At 32.9% G+C, this 27,975-nt stretch overlaps 1 protein-coding gene across 16 annotated transcripts in view; it reads left to right on the top strand.

Moving 5' to 3' along the window:
• Positions 1 to 27,975, top strand: part of PPIP5K2 (diphosphoinositol pentakisphosphate kinase 2) — a 72,883-nt gene that overhangs the window by 6,637 nt on the left and 38,271 nt on the right. For 12 of the 16 annotated variants that reach the window (XR_004299359.1, XM_032403910.1, XM_032403907.1 and 9 more), the window contains exons 3-18: positions 3,676 to 3,871; positions 6,407 to 6,497; positions 7,709 to 7,794; positions 9,268 to 9,422; positions 10,674 to 10,775; positions 11,917 to 12,078; positions 13,192 to 13,313; positions 14,767 to 14,868; positions 15,990 to 16,076; positions 16,818 to 16,893; positions 16,975 to 17,084; positions 17,797 to 17,882; positions 20,246 to 20,371; positions 20,515 to 20,636; positions 20,895 to 21,077; positions 27,446 to 27,587. Coding sequence is in view for 15 of the 16 variants with exons in the window: in XM_032403910.1 (XP_032259801.1) it covers positions 3,676 to 3,871; positions 6,407 to 6,497; positions 7,709 to 7,794; positions 9,268 to 9,422; positions 10,674 to 10,775; positions 11,917 to 12,078; positions 13,192 to 13,313; positions 14,767 to 14,868; positions 15,990 to 16,076; positions 16,818 to 16,893; positions 16,975 to 17,084; positions 17,797 to 17,882; positions 20,246 to 20,371; positions 20,515 to 20,636; positions 20,895 to 21,077; positions 27,446 to 27,587 (1,948 nt within the window). In the remaining variant the exon portion in view is untranslated. The remainder of the gene's footprint in view (positions 1 to 3,675; positions 3,872 to 6,406; positions 6,498 to 7,708; positions 7,795 to 9,267; positions 9,423 to 10,673; positions 10,776 to 11,916; positions 12,079 to 13,191; positions 13,314 to 14,766; positions 14,869 to 15,989; positions 16,077 to 16,817; positions 16,894 to 16,974; positions 17,085 to 17,796; positions 17,883 to 20,245; positions 20,372 to 20,514; positions 20,637 to 20,894; positions 21,078 to 27,445; positions 27,588 to 27,975) is intronic. The other 4 variants (XM_032403904.1, XM_032403902.1, XM_032403911.1 and 1 more) reach the window with 1 other exon arrangement.

The following is a 27,975-nucleotide window of genomic DNA, read 5'->3' as shown; positions in this document are numbered from 1 at the left end:
TCACTGAGCAGGGAGCCTGACATGGGGCTCAATCCCAGGACCCCAGGATCATGACCTAAGCCAAAGGCAGACACTTAACCAACTGAGCCACCCAGGTGCCCCCTCAGTACTATTTCTATACCTTGACGTATATACTTGTATTCCATGTATCATAATGTACTATATTATTACTGTGATCTGTTCGATTCACAGCACTTTGAGGATAGGTAGTTTCTGTATATCTAACTTCAGCACTTAGTGTAATTCTTGGAATATTGGTACTAATTAAATTGAGTCACATTTGTGGTGCATAGTTGGCACTTTTGAGAAGCTTGATTTGGTTCATTTGGCCTATAGATTGACAAAATGATTTGTTCCAGATCATTCTCCTATTTTTAGGATTAAAGGTATGAATTTCAGAAAAATAAAATAAAGGTATGAATTTCATCTTAGACATTAAATCTATCAAAGTAACTCAGATCTGTCTAAACAGTTATTTTCATGCTTCCAAGATTTTACCTATAGGAAAATTTATAATTTTGTCTTAATAATGCAGGCTTATTTGTTCATTTTAAACTTGGAAGTTTCTAGTTCATCTTAGCTAAGGAGTAGATATTAAATAGATCTGTAATAAATACAATTTAGCCTAGTAGCCTTTTTTTTTAAATTGTAAAGCAATGGGAAATGTTAGGTTGAGTGTTTTTTTTTTACTGGAGTATAATTGACATAATCGTTTCATGTGTACAACATGGTGATTCAGCAATTATATACATTACAGAATGCTCACCATGATAAGTGTAGTTACCATCTGGTCACCATACAAAGTTACTGTTATTGACTATATTCCCTCTGCTGTGCTTTTCATCCCCATGGCTTATCTATGTTATAACTAAAAGTCTGTATACCTCTTTTTTTTTTTTTTTTTTTAAAGATTTTATTTATTTATTTGAGAGAGAGAGAATGAGAGACAGAGAGCATGAGAGGGAGGAGGGTCAGAGGGAGAAGCAGACTCCCTGCCGAGCAGGGAGCCCGATGCGGGACTCGATCCCGGGACTCCAGGATCATGACCTGAGCCGAAGGCAGTCGCTTAACCAACTGAGCCACCCAGGCGCCCTAAAAGTCTGTATACCTCTTAATCCCCTTTGCCATTTTTACCCATCCCACCATCCCCCTTCCCTCTGGCAGCCACCAGGCTGTTTTCTGTATTTGAGTCTATTTGTTTTGGTTTTTAGATTCCCCATGTTAAGTGAAATCATAGGGCATTTGTCTTTCTGACTGACTTATTTCACTTAGCATAATACCCTGTAGGTCCATCCATGTTGTTGTGAGTAACAAGATTTTATCCTTTTTTTATGGCTGACAAATATATATACTATACCTTCTTTATCCATTCATTTACTGATGGACACTTAGATTGCTTGCATATCTTGGCTATTGTAAATAATGGTGCAGTCAACATATCTTTTTGAATTAGTGTTTTTGTTTTCTTGGTAAATACCCAGAAGTAGAGAGGCGCCTGGGTGGCTCAGTTGGTTAAGCAACTGCCTTCAGCTCAGGTCATGATCCTGGAGTCCTGGGATCGAGTCCCGCATCTGACTCCCTGCTCAGCGGGGAGTCTGCTTCTCCCTCTGATCCTCCCCCTCTCATGCTCTCTGTCTCCCATTCTCTCTCTCAGATAAATAAATAAAAAATCTTTAAAAAAAATTAAAAAAATTAAAAAAAAATACCCAGAAGTAGAATTAATGGGTCATATGGTATTTCTATTTTTAATTTTTTGAGGACCCTCCATACTATCTTTCACAGTGGCCATACCATTTTACATTCCCAGCAACAGTACTACACAAGGATAGCACTTGATATTTCTTGTCTTTTTGATACTAGCCATTCTTACTGGTGTGAGGTGATATCTCATTGTGGTTTTGATTTGCATTTTCCTGATGATAAGTGATTTTAAGCATCTTTTCATGAATCTTTTGCCCACCTGTATGTCTTCTTTGGAGAAATGTCTGTTAAGTTCCTCTGCCCATTTTTTAATTGCATTATTTGATTTTTTGGTGTTGAGTTGTATGAGTTCTTTATATATTTTAAAAATTGACCCCTTAATGGATATATCATTTGCAAATATCTTTTGTTGGCTGGGGAAGTATTCATTAGGAACATCATGAGCTATGTAGAGGCTTTTGATCAGGAAAGAATTGAGTAAAGGAACATAAAAGTGGATGATCAAGGGGGGAAAACAGCAGATCCCAGGGAGATTAGGATTTACAATGAAATTCAATACCAGTTTGAGCTCTAAATTTCATAGGAGTTAGAAGAGGCGATGAAGAAATCTAATTTTATTTTATTTTATCTTATTTTATTTTTTAAAGATTTTATTTATTTATTTGACAGAGAGAGAGACAGCGAGAGCAGGAACACAAGCAGGGGGAGTGGGAGAGGGAGAAGCAGGCCTCCTGCCAAGCAGGGAGCCCGATGTGGGACTAGATCCCAGGACCCTGGGATCACGACCTGAGCTGAAGGCAGACGCTTAACAACTGAGCCACCCAGGCGCCCAAGAAATCTAATTTTAGACATAAAGAATGGTAATTTAAATCTGATGTTACCCAATTTTATTTTTAGATTTATAATAAGAGAAAGTCTAGTAAAACACTTTTGAGCTCAGATTACAATATCATGTGAAATATATAAAATATGGAAGAGGGAGAACTAAAAAAAAAAAAAAAAAAAAAAACAACTGAGCACAGCTTTATTTATTTGATAAAACGCTTAATTACTTGAATGCAAAGATCTCAGAATGAATCTTGAGTAATTTTGTAAACCTGTGAGCTACTTATAAAGTATTCCTATATCCTGTGTTTTTTAGTTTTAGGACGAACCATGGCCTTTGAGCTGTAGCAGGGTGTCAGAGATGAGCAACACCAGTAGACAGGAATATTGAGTATGAGGATTGGAGTTTCAGAGAGCGTTGACACCTCTGTTAGTTTGGCTTTCTCCAAAATTTTCTTCCAAGTTGTCACTGGTGACCAACTCCTATTCAGGCTCAATCTACAAAAATAGTCTAAGGGGCGCCTGGGTGGCTCAGTCGTTAAGCGTCTGCCTTCGGCTCAGGTCATGATCCCAGGGTCCTGGGATCGAGCCCTGCATCGGGCTCCCTGCTCGGCCGGGAGCCTGCTTCTCCCTCTCCCACTCCGCCTGCTTGTGTTCCCTCTCTAGCTGTCTCTCTCTCTCTCTGTCAAATAAATAAAATAAAATCTTAAAAAAAAAAAAAGTCTAACACTGTATACTGTCGCTTTGTAGTCAGAATATCTTATTTTAGGCAAGAGAAGTCTTTATCTCACTCTCATTGGTCTTTTTACTTGGATTAGATAGGTTTTGGCCCTCATTTTCCCCTTTCTGTTGTGGCAAAGGTAAATAAGTACTAGAAACAGTTAAGGAAGGAGTATCTGTTTAACTTTAAAATCAGAATGAAAATAGTAACAATGTCCTGAAAGTTTTCCAGACTTTTGTAGACAACTATTATTTGTTATTTATTATAACAAAAATGTAATTTTGAAAAATGCCTTTTTTGGTTAACGTATCATTTGTATTGATTACATCCTGCATCTATTTCTGAAAAAGATTTAATATAGCTCTACTTTGGAGTTTGTATTAAGTCAACCTGATTTTTTTGTTGTTGTTGTTTTCTTTCTGTTTTAGCCACCAGAAAGGCAGATTGTGGTCGGAATATGTTCCATGGCAAAGAAATCCAAATCCAAACCAATGAAGGAAATTCTTGAACGGATCTCCTTATTTAAATATATCACAGTAGAAGTATTTGAAGAAGATGTTATTTTGAATGAACCAGTAGAAAACTGGCCTTTATGTGATTGTCTTATTTCTTTCCATTCTAAAGGTATTAAAGAATGGGGTGGGAACTCCCTTTATCCTCTTATAATAAGCCTAATACATATTAATTGTAGAGTATTAGATAAAACAGAAAAATAAAATTAAACTCACCCATCTCACATATCAGTGATGTTAACATTTTGATATATTTCTTTTCAGTCATTTTTTTCTCTATGTATTTTTTTAAACAAATTTACTGTGGTTGTGTGTATGTAATTTTATATTTAATTTTTTCATTAGTTATATCAAGAGGTTTTTTTCCCCTCCATTACATTCTTCAAAGACCTGATTTTTAACGTCATCATAGTGTGTCGTCATGAGGATGTCCTATAACATATTTAACTGTTATCCTAATAGTTAGATAGTGTCCAATTTTCACTATTAGAAATAAGGTTGTTATGAACTCTTTTAATGCATATCTTTTTTTGCACTACTCTAAGTTACTTAGAATAAATTCTTGAATTATTAGATATTTTAAGCCATATGCTTTTGCCATATAGAAAATGATCTATCTTTCCTCATATACATATTCATATTTTATTTCTGAAGAACTTAATGTTTGAATTTTCAATTTTACTTGGTTTCTTTTACAAATCAAACAGAAATATTAATTAAACATAAATATTACTTGATGGTAAAGTATGCCTTCATAGTAAAACCCACTAATCAAAATTATTAGTGAATATTTGAAAATTTATAACCCAGGAATCTGTGAATTAAGTGAATTTCTAAGAACTATAATTTAAAAGATGCATGCTCAGTTATAAATGTATTCATATTAAATCACTTTGTTATCAAAATATGTAATCTCCAGCTGTGTTAAAGTTTTACTTTAGTTAAGTGTTCAAGAAACTTCTCCTTCAGCAAGAAGGGGATGGAGCATGATTGAGACTTTTTGTGCTCCTGTAGCCTATAGAGAAGCCAAGGCCCTGGTCTTCTTTATAAATTGATGTCCTTTACTTCAGAGAATCTTAAAATTGGCTTATCCTTCAGGGTTAGGTGGTCTTCCCTTACTACCACATGGTTCTTCCTACCAAAGCTTTTTTTTTTGCCTGTAAATACTAGGTGCTATCTAAGGTCATATCCCATATGCTATCTCTTGGTAAGGAAAAAGTTCCTCTTTAACAACAACAACAGAACCAGAGAACTGTTACAGAGGTTCCTATATGCTGAATTCCGTTAGGATGCTTTAAATCATAGACATTGAGCTATCTTGATGACAAGTGACGAATTCTTCGCAGAGTCTTTACAACACGAGAAGGGTTTGTAATTTGTGGAAGTGATTCTTGTTATAGAGTACTTTTATTAAATTTTAAAAACGAAGAGGAATTTAGGAATAAGTCTTTTTTACCTGACTATAGTTTTTTGTTTAGTTTTGTTAACTTCAGTATGCCTTAGTACTTACTTCCCCTCAACTGTTCTGATAATGGTACAAAATACAGTGTCTTCACAGGTATTCTGTAGTACCCAAGGTTGCATTCTAAAGTTATGCATGCTTACTGATTTTTCCTCTTTTCCTTAGACAAGATATTCTTTAAAATATTGTCATTTAAGGAATAATAAATATTGATTGGTAGCTTACTCTGTCAGGGACTATGTTAAGTGTTTTATATACACTCCTTTATCGAGTTCCTCAAAAAGTCTACTAGGTAAAACTTCTATAATACCCATTTACAGCTGGGTATCAGGGACTTAGAGATGTTAAATAAATTTACCCAGGGTCACATAGCTAATGAAAGATGGAGCCAGGATTTTGAACCCTGTTTTATTAGACTCTATGGTATACTGCCATACCATCTCTTAATAATAGGTATTGTTGGATAAAATTGGAGATTTTTAGTGTCAATACAGAGAGTGTGGTATAATTATTAAAATGCTTTAGATTTTTTTTAGACCTCTTACTATAGTTGCCATTTGATTTGTTTTCCATGTAATTAGTAGTTTTATCAAAGTCTAGAAATTTTAGGGAGTTAATTTCTGATACCTTAACATTGACCTAGTTACAGCAAGTATGATTCTACTCATATATTTTATATTTAGAGCATATCTATTGTATGTGAATTAACTTTTGTTTTTGCTATTTTTAAAGATGCACAAGTTCTTTGAATTATTGGCAATTTTATATGTATAAATATCAAACTAAAGTGAGAAGAAGTTATATTTATTTTTTTTAAATCACCAAGTGACTGTGATATACTTATTTATATAGAGAGTTCTGTTTGTGTATGAGGTAATCTTAACCTGTTATCAGGTGACTTTGAATAATCAGGCATTGACTAACATGTCAGTGCTCTCCATTTGGTTATATAGCCACTGGCTTGTTGTGCCTTATCAATCAAATTAACTAGGAAAAAATAAGACTTATTAATAGTACCAGTTATGTCAAGTTTTATGTATTTTTCCATTCATTATATGGAAAGCAGTTATATGCATAATTAAATTAACCTTTTATGGGAAGTGGCATAAAATCAAATAGATATAAGTTATAGATGTCAACTTATCTTGAGATTGTACAGAATATGTTAATAATATGTGTTCTTAGGATTTCCACTGGACAAAGCAGTTGCCTATGCAAAACTCAGGAATCCATTTGTAATCAATGACTTGAATATGCAGTATCTCATACAAGATAGGTGAGTGATGGAGATGGCTGAATTAAGGGAAGAAAAATAACATTTATTTAGTATCTACTGTAAGCTGACCTCAGGTGTTTTCATATACATTAATTTGTGGTATCCTCTAAATAATACTTAGAAATAGGTATTTATACCCAGTTTTATAGATGAAGAAACTCAATCCTGAATTAATTTGCCCAGAGTCACAAGTAGTTCTGTCAATAGTGGAACAAGGACTTAAACCAGGTTTGTTTAATTTCCAGAGCCTACTGAACCATTGAAAATTACGAACAACTTCTCTGTTATGTGACTGAAGATGAAATTAGGGTTATACTTATTATAACTAGACTTTTTTTTTTAATTGAATAGTGCAACAATTTTGAAAAATATCTCGTGATTCATCTTAGCGTTCATTTTACAGGCCGAAAGCATGGATTTCTAAGGGAAACTGTAGAATACAAATATATTTATTTATTTTGTTTGAGTGATGTTTCACTCTGATGGCTACCCTTGCAATTTCACCAACATTCAGTTTTCTTTTGTGGATAGCATTACAATATGAGATTATATGTGTGAAAATGCTTTATAAAATTTAAGGCCCAATAGTTTTTTGGTTTTGTTTTTTTTCTGTTCTTCCAGATAGTAAACATTATCAATATCTAACATTTTAAAACATTTTCCATAGATTTACATATTAATACATGCTTCTATGTTATATATATTTATATATATAAATATATATAAATGCATATTTACTTTAAGAAATTTGGAAAATAAAAGCATAAAGAAAGGTATTTAACCCTGCTACTGTCTATCATATTTTTTCATGTAGAAAGCAATGCATACATCCACTCACATTTTACTAAATTAGGGTCACTTTTCTCTTAAAATACTATGAACATTTTCCCATGTCATTAAATATTCTTTGAGTATAAAGTTTTTAATAGGTAATATTCTGTCATTGCCATATAGCAACTTTGTATTTAACCATTTCTTTTTATATATTTATATTCCCAATTTTAAATATTAATATTTTAATATGCCACATGAAGTATTGTGTGCATACATTTTTGTTCTAATATGGCTGAATATTTCCTTAGAAATTTTCAATATTTTTAATGATTTATTTGTTTATTTAAAAAATAAGACTTGATATCCATGCCTTTTTTAGTTATACAATAGTAATAATGTACTCTTCAAATAGAGCAAATGTTTTCCTTTTTCTTCAGAAGAGAAGTATATAGTATTCTTCAAGCTGAAGGTATTTTACTTCCTCGTTACGCAATTTTGAACCGTGACCCAAATAATCCCAAAGGTAAGAATATGAGATTTTTTTTTTTTAAGATTTTATTTATTTATTTGACAGAGACACAGCGAGAGAGGGAACACAAGCACGGGGAGTGGGAGAGGGAGAAGCAGGCTTCCTGCTGAGCAGGGAGCCCGATGTTGGGCTCGATCCCAGGACCCTGGGATCATGACCTGAGCCAAAGGCAGACGCTTAACGACAGAGCCACCCAGGCGCCCCAGAATATGGGATTTTGAGCAAGCTACCTTTTGTCACTCAACATACTTTTGAGCCCCTTCCTTTCTATAATTAAGTAGAAGGAATTCAAAGAACTCATACTATTCTATTTACTTTTTTTTTTAATGAGGCACGTAAGCATTATGTTCAGTTGAAGTGTGGCACTATAAGCTATAAGGCCCACTAATAATTTAAGAGTTCTATATCTTACTTTTCTTTGTTCTACATTTGACATATATCTGGGAATCATAAAGAATTTTTAAATTACATGCTTAGTAAATTTGTATTGATTAGGGGTAAACAAGTGATTTATCTATGACTATTGAATTCAGGATTAGAAACTTCATGCTAGGATACCGTAATTTCTGATGATTAGGAATTTATAAATATTACTACTTATTAATATCCTAAAGCACCCTTTGCTTCATTTTTCTGGTTATCTAAAATGTAGCATGTAAGTTATATGTAACAGTCTAAAAGCCAAGGTAAATGTTTATCTGCTTTAAGATTTAATATTCTGACAAGGGTATTTTGGGGAATTTTGATGATTTTATTGTACCTTAAAGCAACTTTTATTAAAAACCAGATATAGTATTTATTATCTGTAACAGGGAACTTCTCTCATTTGTCTAGAGGTAAAAAGTTAACTTCCTGATTCGATTGCTTGCTTACTTTATATAGGTTACTTTAATAACTTAAATAATTTCATGTTTTGTGGTATCTGTGATACAAATGATTCCATACAATTTTCAGAAGATGAAAGCAATCTAGAATAATTTCTCAGCCTTTCTTGTTGGCATCATTTCATATCTAATGTTGAATTCTATGGGATGATAAGGTAAAATGTCAGGTTTATAAGATTTTGAAGAACAACTGTAGTTTTTAATGTCATAGATCATAAATCTTGGTATATGTTGTTTGCATAAATATTTTTTTAAAGATTTATTTATTTTTTTAGAGAGAGAGATGGGGGGAGGGGCAGGGGGAGAGAATCTTGAAGCAGACTTCCCTCCTGAGTGTGGAGCTCGAGGCTGAGCTCCATCTTCAGACCCATGAGATCACAACCTGAGCTGAAACCAAGAGTCAGACACTTAACCAACTGAACCACCCAGGCGCCTCTGCATAAATTTTTAATTAAAATCAAATCATACATTATCCAAGGTTACTTTTCTTTGTAAATCTATTCTAGTAAAAACTTTAACAATATTATTATATGTAGATAATATACAATATGTAATTATTCCTGCTGTTATGTTTGATGTTTAGAATGCAATCTGATTGAAGGGGAAGATCATGTAGAAGTAAATGGTGAAGTTTTTCAAAAGCCTTTTGTAGAAAAGCCAGTCAGTGCTGAGGATCACAATGTTTACATTTACTATCCAACATCTGCTGGTGGTGGAAGTCAAAGACTTTTTCGAAAGGTAAACCTTTGTTATCCTAGGGGATGCTGTTATTCATACTTCGTACAAATTCTACTAAAAGTAATCAAGTATTTAATGGAACTAAGATTAAATAAGAATGTATCATTCAGGGATAAATTCAAACTGATATCCTTCTTTGTTAGAAAAGCAAGGCATTATTTTAGTTATTTAATGTTGTTTATGCAAAATTTCTACATACAAAATACCAAGAAAATTACTTGATTTTCTTTCTATCTTCCATTTATGTATCTGGCATATGAGAAATTCAGGTAAAGACAGTAGTCTTTAAGAAAAATGGCCCCCAAGATAGATAATTCATAGACACAAGTAATATCAATATCATTTACATTCATGAAAGTATGCTCAAAACTGTACCCATAATAAAAGAAATGCAAATGAAGTCTAAAAGGTAATGACATTGAATTACTTTTTGGATTGGCGAAAGATCAAAAAGATTGAGATAGTTGGAAAACAAGCACAAGCCCAAATGTTGTTGGCAGAAATGTAAATTAATATAGCCTTTTATCTCTTAGCAACATAATTTAACAATATATTAAGATTAAAAATGCACGTACACTTACAAGCAATCATGGAAATGCAAGTAAGAACACAGTGAGATACTATTTTATATCCATTAGAGTGGCAAATATTAAGTTTAACAATACCAATTATAGACAAGGATGTAGAGCATTGGGAAATCACATCCATTGCTAGAAGACTCTAAATTGTTAAAACAGTTCATAAAATATTTTGGCATTATCTTTGTAAGTTGAATATGAGCACCTAGTAATTCTATCACCTAGTAATTCTACTTGTAGTTTGTACCTTAGAAATGCTCTTGCAAATGGGACACTTAGAAGAATGTTGAAAGCAACACTGTTCTACTGGCTAAAGCTTAGAAAACAACCTAAATATTCATTAATAGAATGAATGAATTATGGTGTACTTACACAGTGGAAAATTCTGTGGTGGAAGAAGTGAACAAAAGAGGGTTACGTGCAAGAACATGGTTGAATCTTGGGAACATTACTCTTACTGTTCGTTGTATTCTTAGCAATTTAATTTACATGTAAGTTATATTACAGCAGAAAATAATACAGTGTCAACTCTATAGTAAGTGTTGTTAAATATTTGTGCACCAATAGAAGTTTCTGGAAATATCTAAGATGGAAATAGATGGTAAAAAGGTTATATTATAAAAATGAGATGAATATTTTAGTTTTTATATTTGTGGACATCTTTTGTTTTCAGATTGGCAGTAGGAGTAGTGTTTATTCCCCAGAAAGCAATGTACGAAAAACAGGCTCATATATATATGAAGAGTTTATGCCCACAGATGGTACTGATGTAAAGGTAGGACTGATTACAGTATATTTTAATTTTGTATTTAGTTTACCAACGATATCAGAAAAAGAGAGTACCCTGAGAATAGACTCTATTCTGGATCTCTTTCTTTTTATGACTAGGGATTCTTTATCTGTTTTGAATTATGAATGCCTTTGGCAGTCTGAAGCCTATGGACCCTTGTTTTAGAGTAATGTTCTTTGATGCTTAAAACAGGATTGCCAAGGAGACAAATTTTATTGAAATGTAGTTACAAAAATATTTAAAAACCAACTTTGTGATACAATAATATGTGTGCTTCTTTAAAAGGACATTAAATAATAAAATATAGTGGGTAAGGGTCTAATAGCCACTAGTTTCTAAGCACTGATTAGTGTAAATGATGTCCTGAGATCTGCAACAACTGTAGTATAATACAATCAAACAATATGTTTGATTTGGTGACAGATAAGGTCTTAATTGCTATACCTTCATCCAGTCTCTGTCTAACGAGACTGTCTTTTTTTCTACGGTGTAGACCTGATCATGAATCTCTCCTTTAAAATTCTCTTGTGGATTTTGTTGACCTTAGGGTAATAATCAGGTTTATAAGGGTGGCATACAGAATATTTCCCAGTCTGTCCTATGAACCTTATTTCTTACAGAATAAAAGGCACCAAATAACTTACTCTTACCTGAATACATCGTGCTCTTTAATGCCTCTGGCCTCTGTGTTGATTACCTTTACTCAGGGTGCTGTTCCCTTTCTTGTCTGCCTTTCAGCATATGCTGTCCCTCACCACCACCCCCAGTTTTTTAATCTTTCTTTTGGCCATTAGTTCCTTCTGTCATGGACCTCTCCTTTGGTTAAGCTAAAAAAATTTGGAAAAGATCACATCCTATACAACCTCGTGTTCCCTCGTAATGCTCAGTATAATCATTCTCTGTAGAGAACAGAACTTCATGTTAGCAGTTTTGCCATGTAATTAATTATTTATAATCTTTTCCAGTGTATTGAAAATTTTGGCATGTGAAATAGAAAGAAGTGTGAAAAGAACAGTCTGGAGACTGAAGTATTTTTTATTGATTATTTTTTCTTCTGATTTGTTGTCTGCTTTTTTTAATACATTTTAAATAATATATAAATTTTTAATTTTAACATTTATTAAAGGTTTATACAGTGGGTCCAGATTACGCACATGCTGAAGCTCGAAAATCTCCAGCGCTTGATGGCAAGGTGGAACGAGACAGTGAGGGAAAAGAAGTTAGATACCCTGTTATTCTTAATGCACGAGAGAAATTAATTGCCTGGAAAGTCTGCCTTGCTTTCAAGGTAGGATGTTTTACAGGCCATATAGACCCCTGTAAAAGAAATTCTAATTTTCTTTCTTGAGTAAAAGAAAATTTTTTACTTCTAACATTTGACTAATTCCCTCAGTGAAATCATTAGGCTTCCAATAATGTATGTTAAAGATTTAAACCGAAGTAGTACAACTTGATCTATTAAAAGATAAACTTTACCTTTTGAAGTCTTGTCTTGGGTATATAATGTAAAACTAGTGTGTTACTGGTTATTAAATAATAAATACTTTATGTCTTAATAATTTGAAGTCACTTCTGTGGAAGGAATGTTAGTCTATAAATACATTTTAATAGCTTTATATAAATTGTTTTAATTATGTAATAACAGGATTCCAAAAGACATGACTTAAAATCACATTATACTAATATGTGATGATTTGAATATAAGATGCAGAAAATAGAAAATTTCAGGAGCCTGAGTAGGAAATTCCTACCTTGCAACTGTTTTCTTCTCCCAAATAAAGTAAATTTATTTCAGGTGCTCACGAGGATATAGTTGTCAGGGTGTAAAAGATTCAGAGGGAGGAGCACCTGGCTGGCTCAGTTGGTAGAACCTGCAACTCTTGATTTCAGGGTTGTGAGTTTGAATCCCACACTGGGTGGAGAGATTGCTTAAAAATAAAATCTCTTAAAAAAAAAGATTCATAGGGATAATTGGACATTTCCTCTGGGACATATCTTCAAAACTATTTTTCCTTTATGCTTTTTTGGATTAAAGTGATATAATTTCTACTATCACAAAATTTAACAAAGCCTTTAAAAATGTTTACTCTTGTTTTTTAATTAAATGTTACTTGAAGAATGTCTTGTAATAGTTTGTTATTTTTTGGCCTCTCTTATCTCTTAAGCATTTTTGTTCTATATTTATTTCATGGGGGAACTCAAATGATCAAATGGTATGTTTTACATATTTTCAGAGTACTCAGGTTACAGATGAATAATTTCATTTATTACTTACTATGAAATAAACTAATAAGCAGTAGTGAATTTTTAGGCATTTATAAAATTTGATACGTTAAAAGACTGAAAAACTGTGAATCCTAATTCAAATGTAACTTTAAAGTTTATAATTTATTTTAAATAGCAAACAGTTTGTGGTTTTGATTTGTTACGAGCCAATGGACAGTCCTATGTCTGTGATGTCAATGGCTTCAGTTTTGTGAAAAATTCCATGAAGTATTATGATGATTGTGCAAAAATACTTGGGTAAGAATTTTTTCTTTATATTTCTCCCCTTTACCTTTGTTACAGCTAATGCAGACTAGCTATTCAGAAACCAAATTATTGTAAACATCAAGTGATCAGGGTCCTGGAAGCGCTCTAGAATAAAAATCAATGTTCATAAAATGACATCCCCAAAGAACTATGCCAAATCCTGAGTTATACTTTGGGTTATCAAAGTCAGAGTAATCTATGGCCAGTATAGATGATGGCTTAAAGATATTTTAACTTAAAGATTTAGAAGTGCTATACAGTTATTATTCCAGCTAATTTATTAGATTACTTTGTTCTGCAAGTTTTTGATATATGATTACAGTTGAAAAAGTTTCATTCTCTTACTTTAGGATATAAAAATGAACACTGATGAAATAAATAACCAGAGTAGAATAGAAATATTTGGAATTCAGGGTTTTTTTGAATGATACTGCTTTCTATAATTATATGTCACTTAAAGATAATCTCATGAGATTATCAAGTGAACCCAAAAGAAATTACTGCATGTAGAAATGCCATTTTTATTTTCTTTGACCTATTTTCTTATACCTTGACTTAGAAGATTCACAAGACAAATAATTTTAAACCATTTCAAAATATATATGACAAAGCCATAAGAAACTTACACTTTAAAATGTCATCATTGGAGTCAGCTTTTATAGTATATTTTAAAGATTGGTAAACTTCACTTAAGGTGAAATTTGGCGGAGCTTACTAAATTTTAGCATGAATAAATGCTAAATTTAAACAAAACAAAAAATGTTTTATAATTACTTAACATGTTTCCATTGTTAACCCTATTAGTAAAATATAATGGAAATTTGTTTAAAAAGAGCCATGGTATTTAGAGTAACTTCAAAAGTGATCAACAAACAGGTAAGAAATGATCCCTGGGGCACCCGTGTGGCTCAGTCAGTTGAGCATCTGACTCTTGGTTTTGGCTCAGGTCACAGTCTCAGGGTCCTGGGATCGAGCTCCATGTAGGGCTCCATGCTCAGTGGGGAGTCTGTTGGAGATTCTGTCCTTCTCCCTCCGCCCCTCCCCCCTTCTTGCACACTCTCTCTCTAAATAAATAAATAAAATCTAAAAAAAAAAGAAATGACCTGTGGCCATAAAGAAGAAGCAATCTTGGTTTTCAGAATGTATCTGTGAGTAGATTTAATGCAATTATAGTGATTTATTTGCCTCCATTGTGATTTATACTTTAAAACTAAATAATAAATAATTCCAAATTTATGGCATCTCTTCAGTGTGTTCTGATGTACCAGTTTAGGACTGCTAATATAATTTTTTTAAATCAGGATTGATTCTTTGAGTTACTTTTTATGTGCTATAATCACAGAATCACTAGTTTGACCTTTTATGATTCTGTGTCGTTAGTCATTGAGTACTGAGTTTTGTCTTAAAATGAACTAATTTCTACTTTTTTCTTTTTGTATCAAAGCAATATTGTAATGCGAGAACTTGCTCCACAATTTCATATCCCCTGGTCAATACCCTTAGAAGCTGAAGATATCCCAATTGTACCAACTACATCTGGAACTATGTAAGTTTGAATATTTTCCTTTAGAAATTCCTTGGGTTTTGTACATCGGTCTCTGCTATTACAATAGAGATTAAATTTCTGAATGATTATTGGACACTTTACTGTGTATGTTTTCATATGATTCACTTGGCAGATGGAGAAATAGGGTATATGCTTTTGTGGGGTCCACCTAGACTAAAAATCTTTTATATTGTTAAAAAAAAAATTCTGGAAAAAACAGTCCTGGAAAATGCTTAGTTATAGAACTATTGAATTAAGTCATAAAAATAAAGGAGGTGCCAACAGGTATATCACTTAAAGGTTCATAATCAGTGGTCATACAACTTCTGTATTCTGAGTGTGTAAAGAAAAAATATACAGGTATGTCTTGAGGTAAATTAATTAGACCAATGTTGCCAAAGTGTCTAATAACATTCTACTAGTGAAAATTACTGCTTGAAACTCACCTGCTACTCAAGTGAGTTGACCAAATACTTCATATTTACAGCTTAGATGTTTACATTTAGCGTGTTAAAAATTCTGAGAAGTCCTGGTTGGGGTGGGAGGACAAAAGAAATTAATTATGTTTTTAAACCAGTATTCTAAACTATTTAATATAAAATTTTTTTAGGTAAATCCTGCAGGGTTGTATGCTGTGGCTTACAGTTTGGCATACACTAAAGTATACCCTAGCCTTCTTTCTAAGACATTATTATCTTCTCATAATTTGAGTTTGAAATACTTGTTCTGTTCTTACAAGGTCAAAATAAATACAGCAGCTGTAAAGTAAAGCTTTATTTTGCTTTGATTTAATGAAATCACAGTCTGTAATGATCTATGCTACAGGGCAAGTATTTAATGAAGTTCCAGGATTGCCATTTGTTTACTTTTATCCCAGTGTGAGCATAGCCATCTCTAGAGAGGAAGCTGATATATAGCTTAATATTACTTCCCCTCCAGCTTCTTAAAATCTTAAGATTGAATTTGATAAAATCAACTGGTTGTTACAAGTACTGTTCTTCATGGGAAAGATCTCGAAATGGTAAAAGATGGCTCTAAACAAATAATGAGATGTTGTATTAGTCTCAATTATATAACAGAAATCTTTGTTAGAAAATTGAGAACATTTTTTTTTATTTTAGGATGGAACTTAGATGTGTCATAGCTGTGATACGTCATGGGGATCGAACACCAAAACAAAAAATGAAAATGGAAGTGAGGCATCAAAAGTATGTTTTAGGGGGAATAATTTAACACTCAGGAGATAATTTAAGATTTATGATAGGTGATTACCTGATTTGATTAATACATCATATAGAAAAACTGTTTTCCCATTTCTTGGCCATTAATTTAAACCACTGGATGCAAACAAAATCCATGTAAAATAATTGTATGTATCAGCATTTGAAAATTATTGTGGTAATATCCATCAATTATCATCCATCTGATCTGGCTTTCATTTACTGTTGTAAAGGCATAAACATCCTTAGATGTTGTGTTTAATCTTGGTTTGTTATTCTCTTCATTGCTTTCTATGAGTCTTTAACCTCTCAACCTTCTAGAAGAAATTAGTAGAATGGAAGTTTATCTTTTTTCTCTTCAGTATTTGATTTGGAAACAATAAAATTTAAAAACCTGAGCCAATCAATATGTGTTGAAACATTTTTTAATATGTATATGTATGCAGTGACTTCAGAGAATATGGTACTTAGTATTACAATCATATACTCAGTTTCCATCATGAGAAAAACTTTTAAAAATGATCTAATGATTGTTAGTTTGATGTGCTCAGGAGAATAGTAACTTTTATCACTCAATGGAGGAGCAACCTTCTATAGTGAAAGAGGACACACAGTATTTGAAATCCATAGATCTGAGTCCCATATCTTCATTTATAAGTGATTTGTGTAAGTGTATAGTGTTAATACTAATTATTGCAAAGGACTAACTGTGCTGTCTTTTTTTGTAAGATTTTTTGATCTTTTTGAAAAGTGTGATGGATACAAATCTGGGAAATTAAAACTCAAAAAGCCAAAACAGTTACAGGCAAGTGCATTTTATTTCTTGTTGGTTTTAAATTGCTAATGACAAAGTTACATAAAAATTCAGTTCTTTATTATTTTATAGGAAGTGCTGGACATTGCCCGACAACTTCTTATGGAGCTGGGGCAAAATAATGATTCTGAAATTGAAGAAAACAAGTCAAAACTTGAACAACTTAAGACTGTATTGGAAATGTGAGAATCTTTCTGAAACTCTTAACTTTGATTTTTGCAGTGTTCTTTTTTTAATGTATGAGTGTGTTAAATTTCCTTCACAGTTTGATCTTTTTGCACTTTATTGCTGAAGCTGAAGAGAAATTAGTGAAAGTCTAGTGAGATTTTTATTGGTACAGTGAGAAAACAGATGGTTGTTTTGAAGGTTATTGTTTTAGTTTTACTTTTCATTTTGGGATGAGAAGAATTTGGATATTTTATGAAATACTACTTAGGATGAAAGCCAAATTACTAACAGGACCACTGATTAAATGCTGTTTAATTAAAAAACAATTTTGAACTATGTTTTAATCAAGTGAAATTGATAACACCGGTATTCCAATTATAAGCTTTATATATTTAACCCCTTAGAATCTTATTTCCTTTAATTTTTTAGATACCCATACATTTATTTTTTTATATTTCTATACTTTGTCACCTCTTCAAAATTGTCTAAGTTTTGTAGAGAAATTTTTTGTATTTTCATTTTTGATGTGATTAGAATGAGTGAGTACCTATGGTACAGAGATTTTCTGCTAGGATATGTTAGAGAATTCATCAATTAATTAAAAATAGAAGGGCATATTAATATGTAGATTTAGGTTTTCTCTAGATGGATTTTAGTTTTTCTTTAGGAGGTTGCATTGAATACTTACTAAAAATTGTTTGTTCTGCTTGTCATTTTGTTTTTCAGGTATGGCCATTTTTCTGGAATAAATCGTAAAGTCCAATTAACTTACCTGCCTCATGGTTGTCCTAAAACATCTAGTGAAGAAGAAGGTATATCACTATTAATGCCTCTTGTGTTTTAATTATGTGTAGGGACTTAACTACTGATTTTACTACCTTTGAACCCTCTTCTGTGTAATAATTTAGGGACTGACATGCTGAATAAAGGAAAAATAAAGTAGAGTTTTGTTAACTTTCTCTTCAATCCTTTAAATAAAGGATAGATTTTATTCTTGATCCTTTGAGTAAAGGATAGATTTTATTGTTTTAGAAACTGCTTAGGACTTCCCTTTTACTCTGGGATTGTTTCAGAAAGTTTATTTATAACTACATGTTACTTAATGGACCCCTTTCTTCCTCTTTTGGTAAAAGAGGGCAGAGTATACAGGAAGAAAACTGAAAAAGTACAAAAAGACTGGAAAAATACATAATAAACATGTTTCTAATATAGCTATTTTCCTCCACTGAAAAAGTCAGAATAGGCATTTAAGGAAGGTCAGGTCCATCTCCTAAAAGTAGTCAGCATAAAACTCCATAAATTCATTTACCTTTTAAAAGAAAAATGGGCAGGGGCTGGAGAAGCCATTTCATAGAGAAATGTAAATGCCCAATAAAATAATGGTAATAATAGTAGTAACTACTTTGCCAATCACACTAGCAAAGTATTTTCTTGTTTTATTCTTTTGTCAGATTGATGGTAAGGAATGTTGATGAGAATGCAGTGTGAGCAGATTTCAGTCTATTGGGAGGAGTATAAATTGACATAACTCTTTGTAAAGTCATTTGGCAATATATATTAGAAACTTCAGAAAATGTTCATATGCTTCTATCTTAATTCTACTTAGAAGAATCTATCCCAAGGAAGTGGTCATATATTCAGGGAAAGATTGATCTTTGGGGATATTCACAATGTCATTATTTATAGTGGCATAAATTGAAGTAATGATTATCTTAAATGCAAGCACAAGTTTGATTATGTTGATCTTTATAAATGTATTTTAAAATTTGACATGTTGTTGTTTTGTCACACTTGTGATTAATAGCAATACAGATTAATTTCTTATATTTTAATGTTCGTGATAAAAAACATTCAATAAATAATTGAATTGATTGAAAAAGCCTGTTAATTAATTGTCCTTCCATAAATTAATATTGGCCTGCATAATAAAGCACATACAACTACTGTCTAGTCCCAGGAAAAAGGTTGATTTCTATCACTTTTAATGAATCATCATTAAGTTTTTTAGCACTTCTATTGCTTATTTTTATTTTTTTAATTTATTTATTTTAATTTTATTTTTTTAAAGATTTTATTCATTTATTTGAGAGAGAGGGGAGACATAGCCAGATCCCAGGGGGCTAGAGGGGGCTAGATCCCAGGACCCTGGGATCATGACCTGAGCTGAAGGCAGACACCAAACTGATTGAGCCACCCAGGCACCCCTTATTGCTTATTTTTAAATTACCTTTGTTTCTGTAGCCCAGTACAGATCTTAGGACATGATAAAGGGCAGATAAATTAAGTATAGAAACTCATTTGCTTGTGGAACTTCCCCTAATATCTGAGAAAATCTTTGGTCGGGAACATAAAGAGGTTGCACAATTCCAAATTTAAAAAGCTGCTCTTGGCTACATTTTATTATATATATAATTCATAAATTTAAATTATAATAAATTTCAGGCTTTCTCATCTCACGCCTTCCTAAAAATTATGCAAATCATTGATTCCTCATCATAAAAATGTATACACCTTCACTTCAGCTAACATTACCTTTTATGTGAGACTTTTGATACAAAGACAAGATCTTGATCCTTTGGTCAAGGAGCTCTTAATCTAACATCGCTAGCACAACTAAATTAAATATATTGGGCAAATACTATTGGTGTCATGTCACTATGAGAGCAGGGAAGGTAGAAACAATACTTCTTTCAGAAAACTGAGAAAGAGCCTTCTTCGTAACGTATGGAAGAGATTTTGAAATTTTAGTAAGATTTTAACAGAAGGAGCAAAGGGTGTTCCTGACAGAAGCAAAAGCCTACAAAGATAGGTATGTTCAAAGGAACAAAATAATTTACATAAAAGCTATATTCCACTGCAGAAGATAGAACAAAGAAAAAATTAATCTTGAAATACATCTCTTTAAAAGAAACAAACGTGGGGCGCCTGGGTGGCTCAGTCGTTGAGTGTCTGCCTTCGGCTCAGGTCATGATCCCAGGGTCCTGGGATCAAGCCCTGCATCGGGCTCCCCGCTCAGCGGGGAGTCTGCTTCTCCCTCTCCCACTCCCCCTGCTTGTGTTCCCTCTCTTGCTGTGTCCCTCTCTCTCTGTCAAATAAATAAATAAAATCTTTAAAAAAAAATGAGAAAAAATAAACAAACTTGACATTTGCCTCTCTCCATTCACATGTGTCTTAGACAGCCGAAGAGAAGAACCATCCTTACTTTTGGTTCTAAAATGGGGAGGAGAACTAACTCCTGCAGGCAGGGTCCAGGCTGAAGAACTTGGAAGAGCTTTCAGGTGTATGTATCCTGGAGGTCAAGGTAAATCTTGGCGCTTCTTTAATTTGGTTAAATCTGTGCATTATGTTTTCAAATCTTCATTTATTTTGCAATGTTACTAAATAGTTTATAGAAATATAGTGAGACAAAAATATAGCTTAAGTGATTTGAGTATTTATTTTCAGGAGATTATGCAGGATTTCCTGGCTGTGGTTTACTGAGATTACATAGTACCTACCGACATGACCTCAAAATATATGCCTCTGATGAGGGACGAGTCCAGATGACTGCAGCTGCTTTTGCAAAGGTATAAGTAAACGTTTCTTAGAATTGCTAGGAATGTCATTGAAGACTTTTTGCTAAGGCGATGTTTAAAAATCCCAAATTTGAAATTTCAAACTCGAGCCCTGAAATGGTGATGGGCTGTATTATTAACCAAGTTTATTGCAAATAGTTAGCTTATACCTTGCGATATTTGGCATGTAACAAAGTAAATATTAAAATGCTTTCTATTAATTTGCATACTAATTTTAAAATCTGTATTGGCTTTATCCAATATGTTTAGGGGCTCTTAGCTCTAGAAGGAGAGCTTACACCCATTCTTGTTCAGATGGTAAAAAGTGCAAATATGAATGGCCTTTTGGATAGTGACAGTGACTCCTTGAGCAGTTGTCAGCAACGTGTGAAAGCAAGACTTCATGAAATACTTCAGAAAGATAGAGATTTTACTGCTGAAGACTATGAAAAGGTGGGTCTTAGCAAACTCTCTTACCTTGTGAACTATCATGCACATACAGAAATGTATGTAAAACAAACTTAGAGCCTATTGCATTATAAAGCAAATACTCCTATAGCCACCATCAAGATACAGAAATAGACCATTGGGACATCTCTGACCCCTGTGTGCCCCTTCTCAATGGCAACTCCTTCCCAATCTCCTAGAATTAATTACTATCCTGACTTATTAGTGCTCTTTTTTATAGTCTTCTCATATCAAGAAACTTATTTGGCTAAGTATGCATCCCTAACTGCTGCAGTCTCCGTTTTGGCTGTTTTCTAAACTTTCATACAATAGAGTAGGTTTTCTTTTATGTTTGGCTTCTTTTGCTCAATATCATGTTTGTGACGTTCATCCATATTTTTGAGAATTTCCGTAGTTAATCAGTAATCACGTCTATGTAGTATTTTATTTTAGGGATTGGCAAACTTTTTTCTGTAAAAGACCAGATAGTAAATTTTAGGCTTTGTGGGTCACATTTGGTCTCTTGTTGCACATTCTTTTTGTTTTTTAACCCACCTTTTAAAAAAGTAAAAACCATTCTTTGCTCATGGGCTATGCCACAGGCCACATTTGGCCTGCAGGCCATAGTTTGATGACCCACGTTGTATTTTATGAATATGCTATAATTTATATAGATACTTGTATCATTGTTACGGTTTTGTGCTCTTACGATTAGTACTGCTATGACTGTCATTGTGTATCTACTAGTGCATATGAGCATACATTCTCTTGGATATTCTACGATTGGAATTGTTGTGACCCACAGTATGCTTAGGTTTCAGTATGAGTAGGTAATGTCAAACTGTTTTCCAAATTCATTGAACCAACCTACACTTCTACCAGAAATCCAGCAGAATAATAATTATTCTACGTAGTCTCTATTCTTGGTATTTTTGGTATTCTCAGACTATTCGGTTTTGGCCATTCTGAAGGTGGATGTGTAATAGTAGCTCAGTGTGGTTTTAATATTTTTTGACCATTTAGATATCCTTTCATGAGGCCTTCTCTTCAAGTCTCTTGTCCTTTTTTTCTACTGCTTGTCTGTATTTTTCTTAGTGAGTGGTAGAAGTTCTTAAATTATTTTGGATATGAGCCCTTTTTTATATGTATTCTAAATCCTGCCACCTACTCTGAGCCTTCATGATGTCTTTCAATAAGCAGAGGTTCTTATTTTTCATGAATTCCAAGTTTAATTTTTTCCTTTATGGTCAGTCCATTTTTTTTATGTAGTCTAATATCTTTTTTTTTAATTATTGAAACATAATTGACACACGTTGTTTTATTAGTATCAAGTATACAACACAGTGATTAGACAGACAAGACTATATGTTGTGCCATGCTCAGCACAAGGGTAGCCACCATCTGTCACCACACAACGCTATTAAAATACCATGGACCATATTCCCTGTGCTGTACCGTTTATCCCCATGACTTGCTCATTCAATAACTGGATGCCTGTATCTACCATTCCCCTCTAATTAGAGGTCATAAAATATTCTTATATATGATCTTCAGCACCATATACTGAAAGACTGTCCTTTTCCCTCTACTTTGTGGTACGATCTTTATAATATATATATATGTGTGGTCTATTTCTATACTATATTCTTTTCTTGATCCTGTGCCACTGAATGCAAGATCACCCAAGTCCTACATGGTTCCTTCTTCAAGTTTTTCTTGGCTTTTCTTGCATTTCCATATAAATTTTAAAATAAGCTGTCAAAAATCCTGTTGCAGTATTGATTTACATGGATTGAATCTGTAGTTTCTGAAAATGTATATCTTTTAATATATTTTTAATGCTGTTGTAAATAGTACCTCTAAAAATTTTATTCTCTGATTGTTGCTATGTAGAAATAGCTTTTTAATATTGACTTTATAGAGCGCCTGGGTGGCTCAGTTGGTTAAGCGACTGCCTTCAGCTCAGGTCATGATCCCGGAGTCCCGGGATCGAGTCCCGCATCAGGCTCCCTGCTCAGCGGGGGGTCTGCTTCTCCCTCTGACCCTCTTCCCGCTCGTGCTCTCTGTCTCTCATTCTCTCTCTCTCAAATAAATAAATAAAATCTTTAAAAAAAAAAAATATTGACTTTATATGCATCAACCTTATTGAGCTCATTTATTAGTTTAATAATTTATCTGTAGATTTTTCTTTATCCTTTAAATGCATCCAGGCTTTTTTCCTTCCTTTTGGATCTTGTTTATTTTATTATTTTTTTTCTTGTCTTCAGTAACTAGCAGCTTGAAAACAGTGTTAAATAGAAGTGGCATCTTTTCTTGTCCACGTTCTCAAAGAAAGCTTTTAACATTTACCCACTAAATGTTTTCTGTAGTTTTTTTTAATAGCTATTCTTTTCAAAATAAGGAAATTCCATTTTGTTCCTGTTTTGCTAAATGAAAAGTTAGTGAATTTTATCATTATTTCCTTTTTATCTCTTGTATCATATGATTTTTTGGGGGGATGTAAAGCTATCTTGGTTCCTAGAATAAACTCAACTTTTATATGTATATGTATATATTTTGTTATTGTTGTTGTTAATATATCTCACTGGTTTGGGTTTACTATTTTCTGGTTAGGAGTTTTACATCTGTGTTCATGAGTCAGGTTGACCTTCACATTTTTATTCTTATGTCTTGCTCTGCTTTCAACATCAGAATTATGCTAGTCTCATAAAATTAGGGAGTCCTATTTTGGGGAAGGAGTTTGTGTACATATCTTTAATTAAATGTTTTATAAAATTTACTAGTAAATCCTATGGGGATTTTCTTTGTGGGAAATCCTGTAATCATTGTAATCATGGATTCCAGAGTAATTAGTAATTTTCAGTTACTACGTTTTGTGTCAGTATTAAATTACATTCTTGTAGAAGTTTATCATAGCCTCTTTAAATTCTTTGTAATGTCTGCGGGATCTGTAGAGATGTCGCTTTTTGTTTCATAACATTGTACTGTCTTTTTTTCTCTTGATCATTTTAACTATGGTTGATGCATTTTATTAGTCCTTTCAAAGAAATATCTTTAATTTGTTGGTCCTCTTTATCATGCACTTGTTTTCCATTTGATTAATATTTGTTTAATATTGTATTTCTTCTACTTCTGTAAACTCGTGTCACTAGCTGTGTGCTTATTAACTCATGAATATTCAGTCTTTTCTAAAATACAGACTTTAGGCTATAAATTTCCCTTATGACTGCATGCATAAATTTTGAGGTTTGTGCAGTTTGGGATATTTTCTGATTTCCTTTGTGATTTCTTCTTTGATCATAGATTAGTCAGAGGGTTTTTTTTAGAATTTCAAAACCTATGGCATTTTGAGTTAAACTTTATTTCTAACTTTATACCATCTTAGTAAAAAAAAAAAAAAATTCTTCCTGAATTTTTTTGTTTGTTTTTTCTTTCTTCACTGTTGTGTGTGAAAATTTTCCACTCTAGGGCGCCTGGGTGGCTCAGTTGGTTAAGCGACTGCCTTCGGCTCAGGTCATGGTCCTGGAGTCCCGGGATCGAGTCCCGCATCGGGCTCCCTGCTCAGCGGGGAGTCTGCTTCTCCCTCTCCCGCTCCCCCCCTCTTGTGCTCTCTCTCTCTCCCATTCTCTCTCTCAAATAAATAAATAAAATCTTTAAAAAAAAAAAAAAAAAAAGAAAATTTTCCACTCTAATTGTGGATTTTCCTTGTCTTTGTAGTTCTCTTAATCTTTGCTTTACATATTTGATGCCGTGTTATTAGATAGATACAAATTTAGAAACGATATATTTCCATCAGTACTTCTTGCTTGAAAGTTTGAGGTTAATATAGCAACAACAGTTTTTCCCCCTCTTACTTGGTTTTGCATTGTACATCTTTTTTACCTTTTTACTTTCAGACTTTTTGAAATTACATTTTTAGGTGTATCTATTACAATCCGCATGTAACTGGGCTTTTTTAAATGTATTATGAAAATCTTTAGGGCAGTTTTATTTACAATATAAATTATTGACAAATTTATATATGAATCCACTATATTTTGAAGGGCTTTATATTTATACTGCCTTTATAATTTTTCTCTCTTCTGTTGTTGAAATTGGTACTTTTTACTTACTTATTTCTCTGTTAGCTTAAAAATTATATTTGATTTTATTTTTTGTTTTGTCATTACCCCAGAGATAATAGTAGGCTTCTATAACTTCTTAAAGTCAAATGTTTATATACATAGTGCTCTTACTCTTCCTGGACAATGCAAGGAATCTAGAAAAATACTATTCAAATGTTAACTTGCATAAGAATCATTGGAAGTCTTGTTAAGAATGCAGATTCTGATTTCTCATATCTGGGATGGAGACTAGGATTCTACTTTCAATAAGCTTCCAGTTCATGTCAATGCCTGCTAGTCCTAAAACCATACCTTTAGCAGCAAGCCTTAAAATCCTTGTAACATTTGCATAGCCTGCAACTTTTATGCTCTCAATATTGTTTATTTTAATTTTGTATCTTTTAAACTGTACAATGTCATTTTTATTATTCTTTTATGCAGGGAGTTTTTATTTAGATTTATCCATTAATTTGCCCTTTTTTGTTTTTTGTTTTGTTACATTTTGTTTTAGTAAGCTCCATGCCCAGCGTGGAGCCCAATGAGGGGCTTAAACTCAAGACCCTGAGATCAAGAACGGAGCTGAAATCAAGTCGGGTGCTTAACTGAGCCACCCACGTGCCCCTCATTTGCCCTTTAAATTACTTTTTATTCTTTCTGAAGTCCATAGTTTCCATTTAAGAGCATTTACCTTCTGTCTGAACAACTATATTAATTCTATTGGTCTACTGATGGTGAATGCTTTTCTGTCTGAAGATGTTTTTATTTCAACTTTACTTTTTTTTTTTTTTTTTTTTAAGGAAGGGAGGGTGAGGGGAGGGGCAGAAGAAGAGGGAGAATCTTAAGCAGGCTCCACACCCAGCATTAGAGCCTGACGTGGGGCTTAATCTCGCAACCCTGAGATCATGAACTGAGCTGAAATCAAGAGTTGGACGTTTAACCAACTGAGCCACCCAGGTGCCCCTCAACTTGACTCTATAGGATATTTTCACTGGGTATAGAGTTCTAGGATAGAATTTATTTTCTTTCATTGCATTGAAGATATTGTTACACTCTCTTCTAGCTTCCATTGTTTCCCTTGAGAAGTCAGTTGTTGATCTTATTGTTATACCTTTGAAGATAGTCTTATTTATTTATTTATTTATGTATTTATGTATTTATTTATGTATAACTCCTTCTGGCCACTTTTAACATTTTTACTTTTGATTTTCAGCAGTTTTTCTGTTGTATGTTTAGATGTAGATTGCTTTTTTAAACTGATCCTGCTAGTAGATTAGGATTCTTGGATCTGTGGTTTCAGTTTTGGGAAGTTGTTTTTATGGTTTTGATTTTTGTCTTTAATGTAGCATTTGTTACCTTCTTCTGGGTCTCTAAATACATGTTTGTTAAAAATTACTCTTCTCGGGATGCCTGGGTGCCTCAGTCGTTGGGCGTCTGCCTTCGGCTCAGGTCGTGATCCCAGAGTCCTGGGATCGAGCCCCGCATCAGGCTCCCTGCTCATCGGGAAGCCTGCTTCTCTCTCTCCCACTCGCCCTGCTTGTGTTCCCTCTCTCGCTGTGTCTCTCTCTGTCAAATAAATAAATAAAATCTTAAAAAAAAAAAAAATTTCTCTTCTCTTATCCTTTTTAAAAATTTTTTTCATCCTTTGGTCTCTATGCTTTATTATGGATAAAATTTTCTCACCAGTCTTCCAATTTACTAAATTTATCTTTGGCTGTATTTAATGTGCTTTTAATTCAGCCAGTGTATTTTTCAATTCTAAAATTTCTTTTTGCTATTTTAATATTTAATTTGCTATTTTTCAGTCATTTGCATTTTTTTATTTTTAGTGTTTTATCTTTTTGAACACAGGAAGTTTCCTCATTTTTCAGGTGTTTTATTTTTATGTTCTTTCTTTTCTTTTTTAATTCAAATATAGTTAATAGTGTTTTATTAGTTTCAGGTATACAATATAGAAATTCAGCAATTAGGGTTATTGCATGTAAATATATGTTGAATGGTTAGAACCATACTGAGTCAGCAGTTTGTCACTATAAGTTAGAGTACTTCTGCTAAATTTTCTCTGTGAGTAATCTAACGATAACTAATCTTTACTATTTTTTAAACATGAAATTCTGAGATTTTTACTTCCTTCTTGATCTTATTACTATACTTTGGGCATCATCTTAATTTATGATATGGAATTGTTCTCCAGCTATTGGAAAACTTTTTATATTGTTCTCTTGGACAATTAGGCATAACTAGATGTAATATTTACACTTTCCTCATTTGTAGCTTACTCCATCTGGAAGCATTTCTCTTATCAAATCAATGCATTTAATTAAAAATCCTGTGAAGACCTGTGACAAAGTTTATTCCTTGATACAGAGTTTGACTTCTCAAATCAGACATCGAATGGAAGATCCCAAATCATCAGGTAAATATGATGTGTTCCTTGGAACGTGAAACAAATGAAAATTATTATCCAAAGACTATAAACATTTTAAAATAAGATGTATCAATCTTAAGAAACTAAGCCTCTTACTATTCTAGTTATGAGTTAACATACATCCAGGAGAAGAATAATAGCTAGGTTATGGTTTCTTTTCTCTATGATAGCATGAAAAAGATAATAAAATATTATTATTTGAATAGTTCTGTAGCATTGCCATATAGTTAAGCAGCAAATAGGCAGCATAATAAGAAACAAGCAATAAGAAGATGATCTGGGCTCTAACTCTGAGATTAGCCTTATTGTAACTTGGGCAACTTTGAAATCTAGGATTCTTACTGGTAAAAATAAATCCCTTAAAATGTTTAATTTC

Source organism: Phoca vitulina, unplaced genomic scaffold (assembly GCF_004348235.1).
Source record: "Phoca vitulina isolate PV1807 unplaced genomic scaffold, GSC_HSeal_1.0 scaffold6, whole genome shotgun sequence".
NCBI lineage: Eukaryota > Metazoa > Chordata > Mammalia > Carnivora > Phocidae > Phoca > Phoca vitulina.
This window is presented reverse-complemented; position numbering and strand designations above follow the sequence as displayed.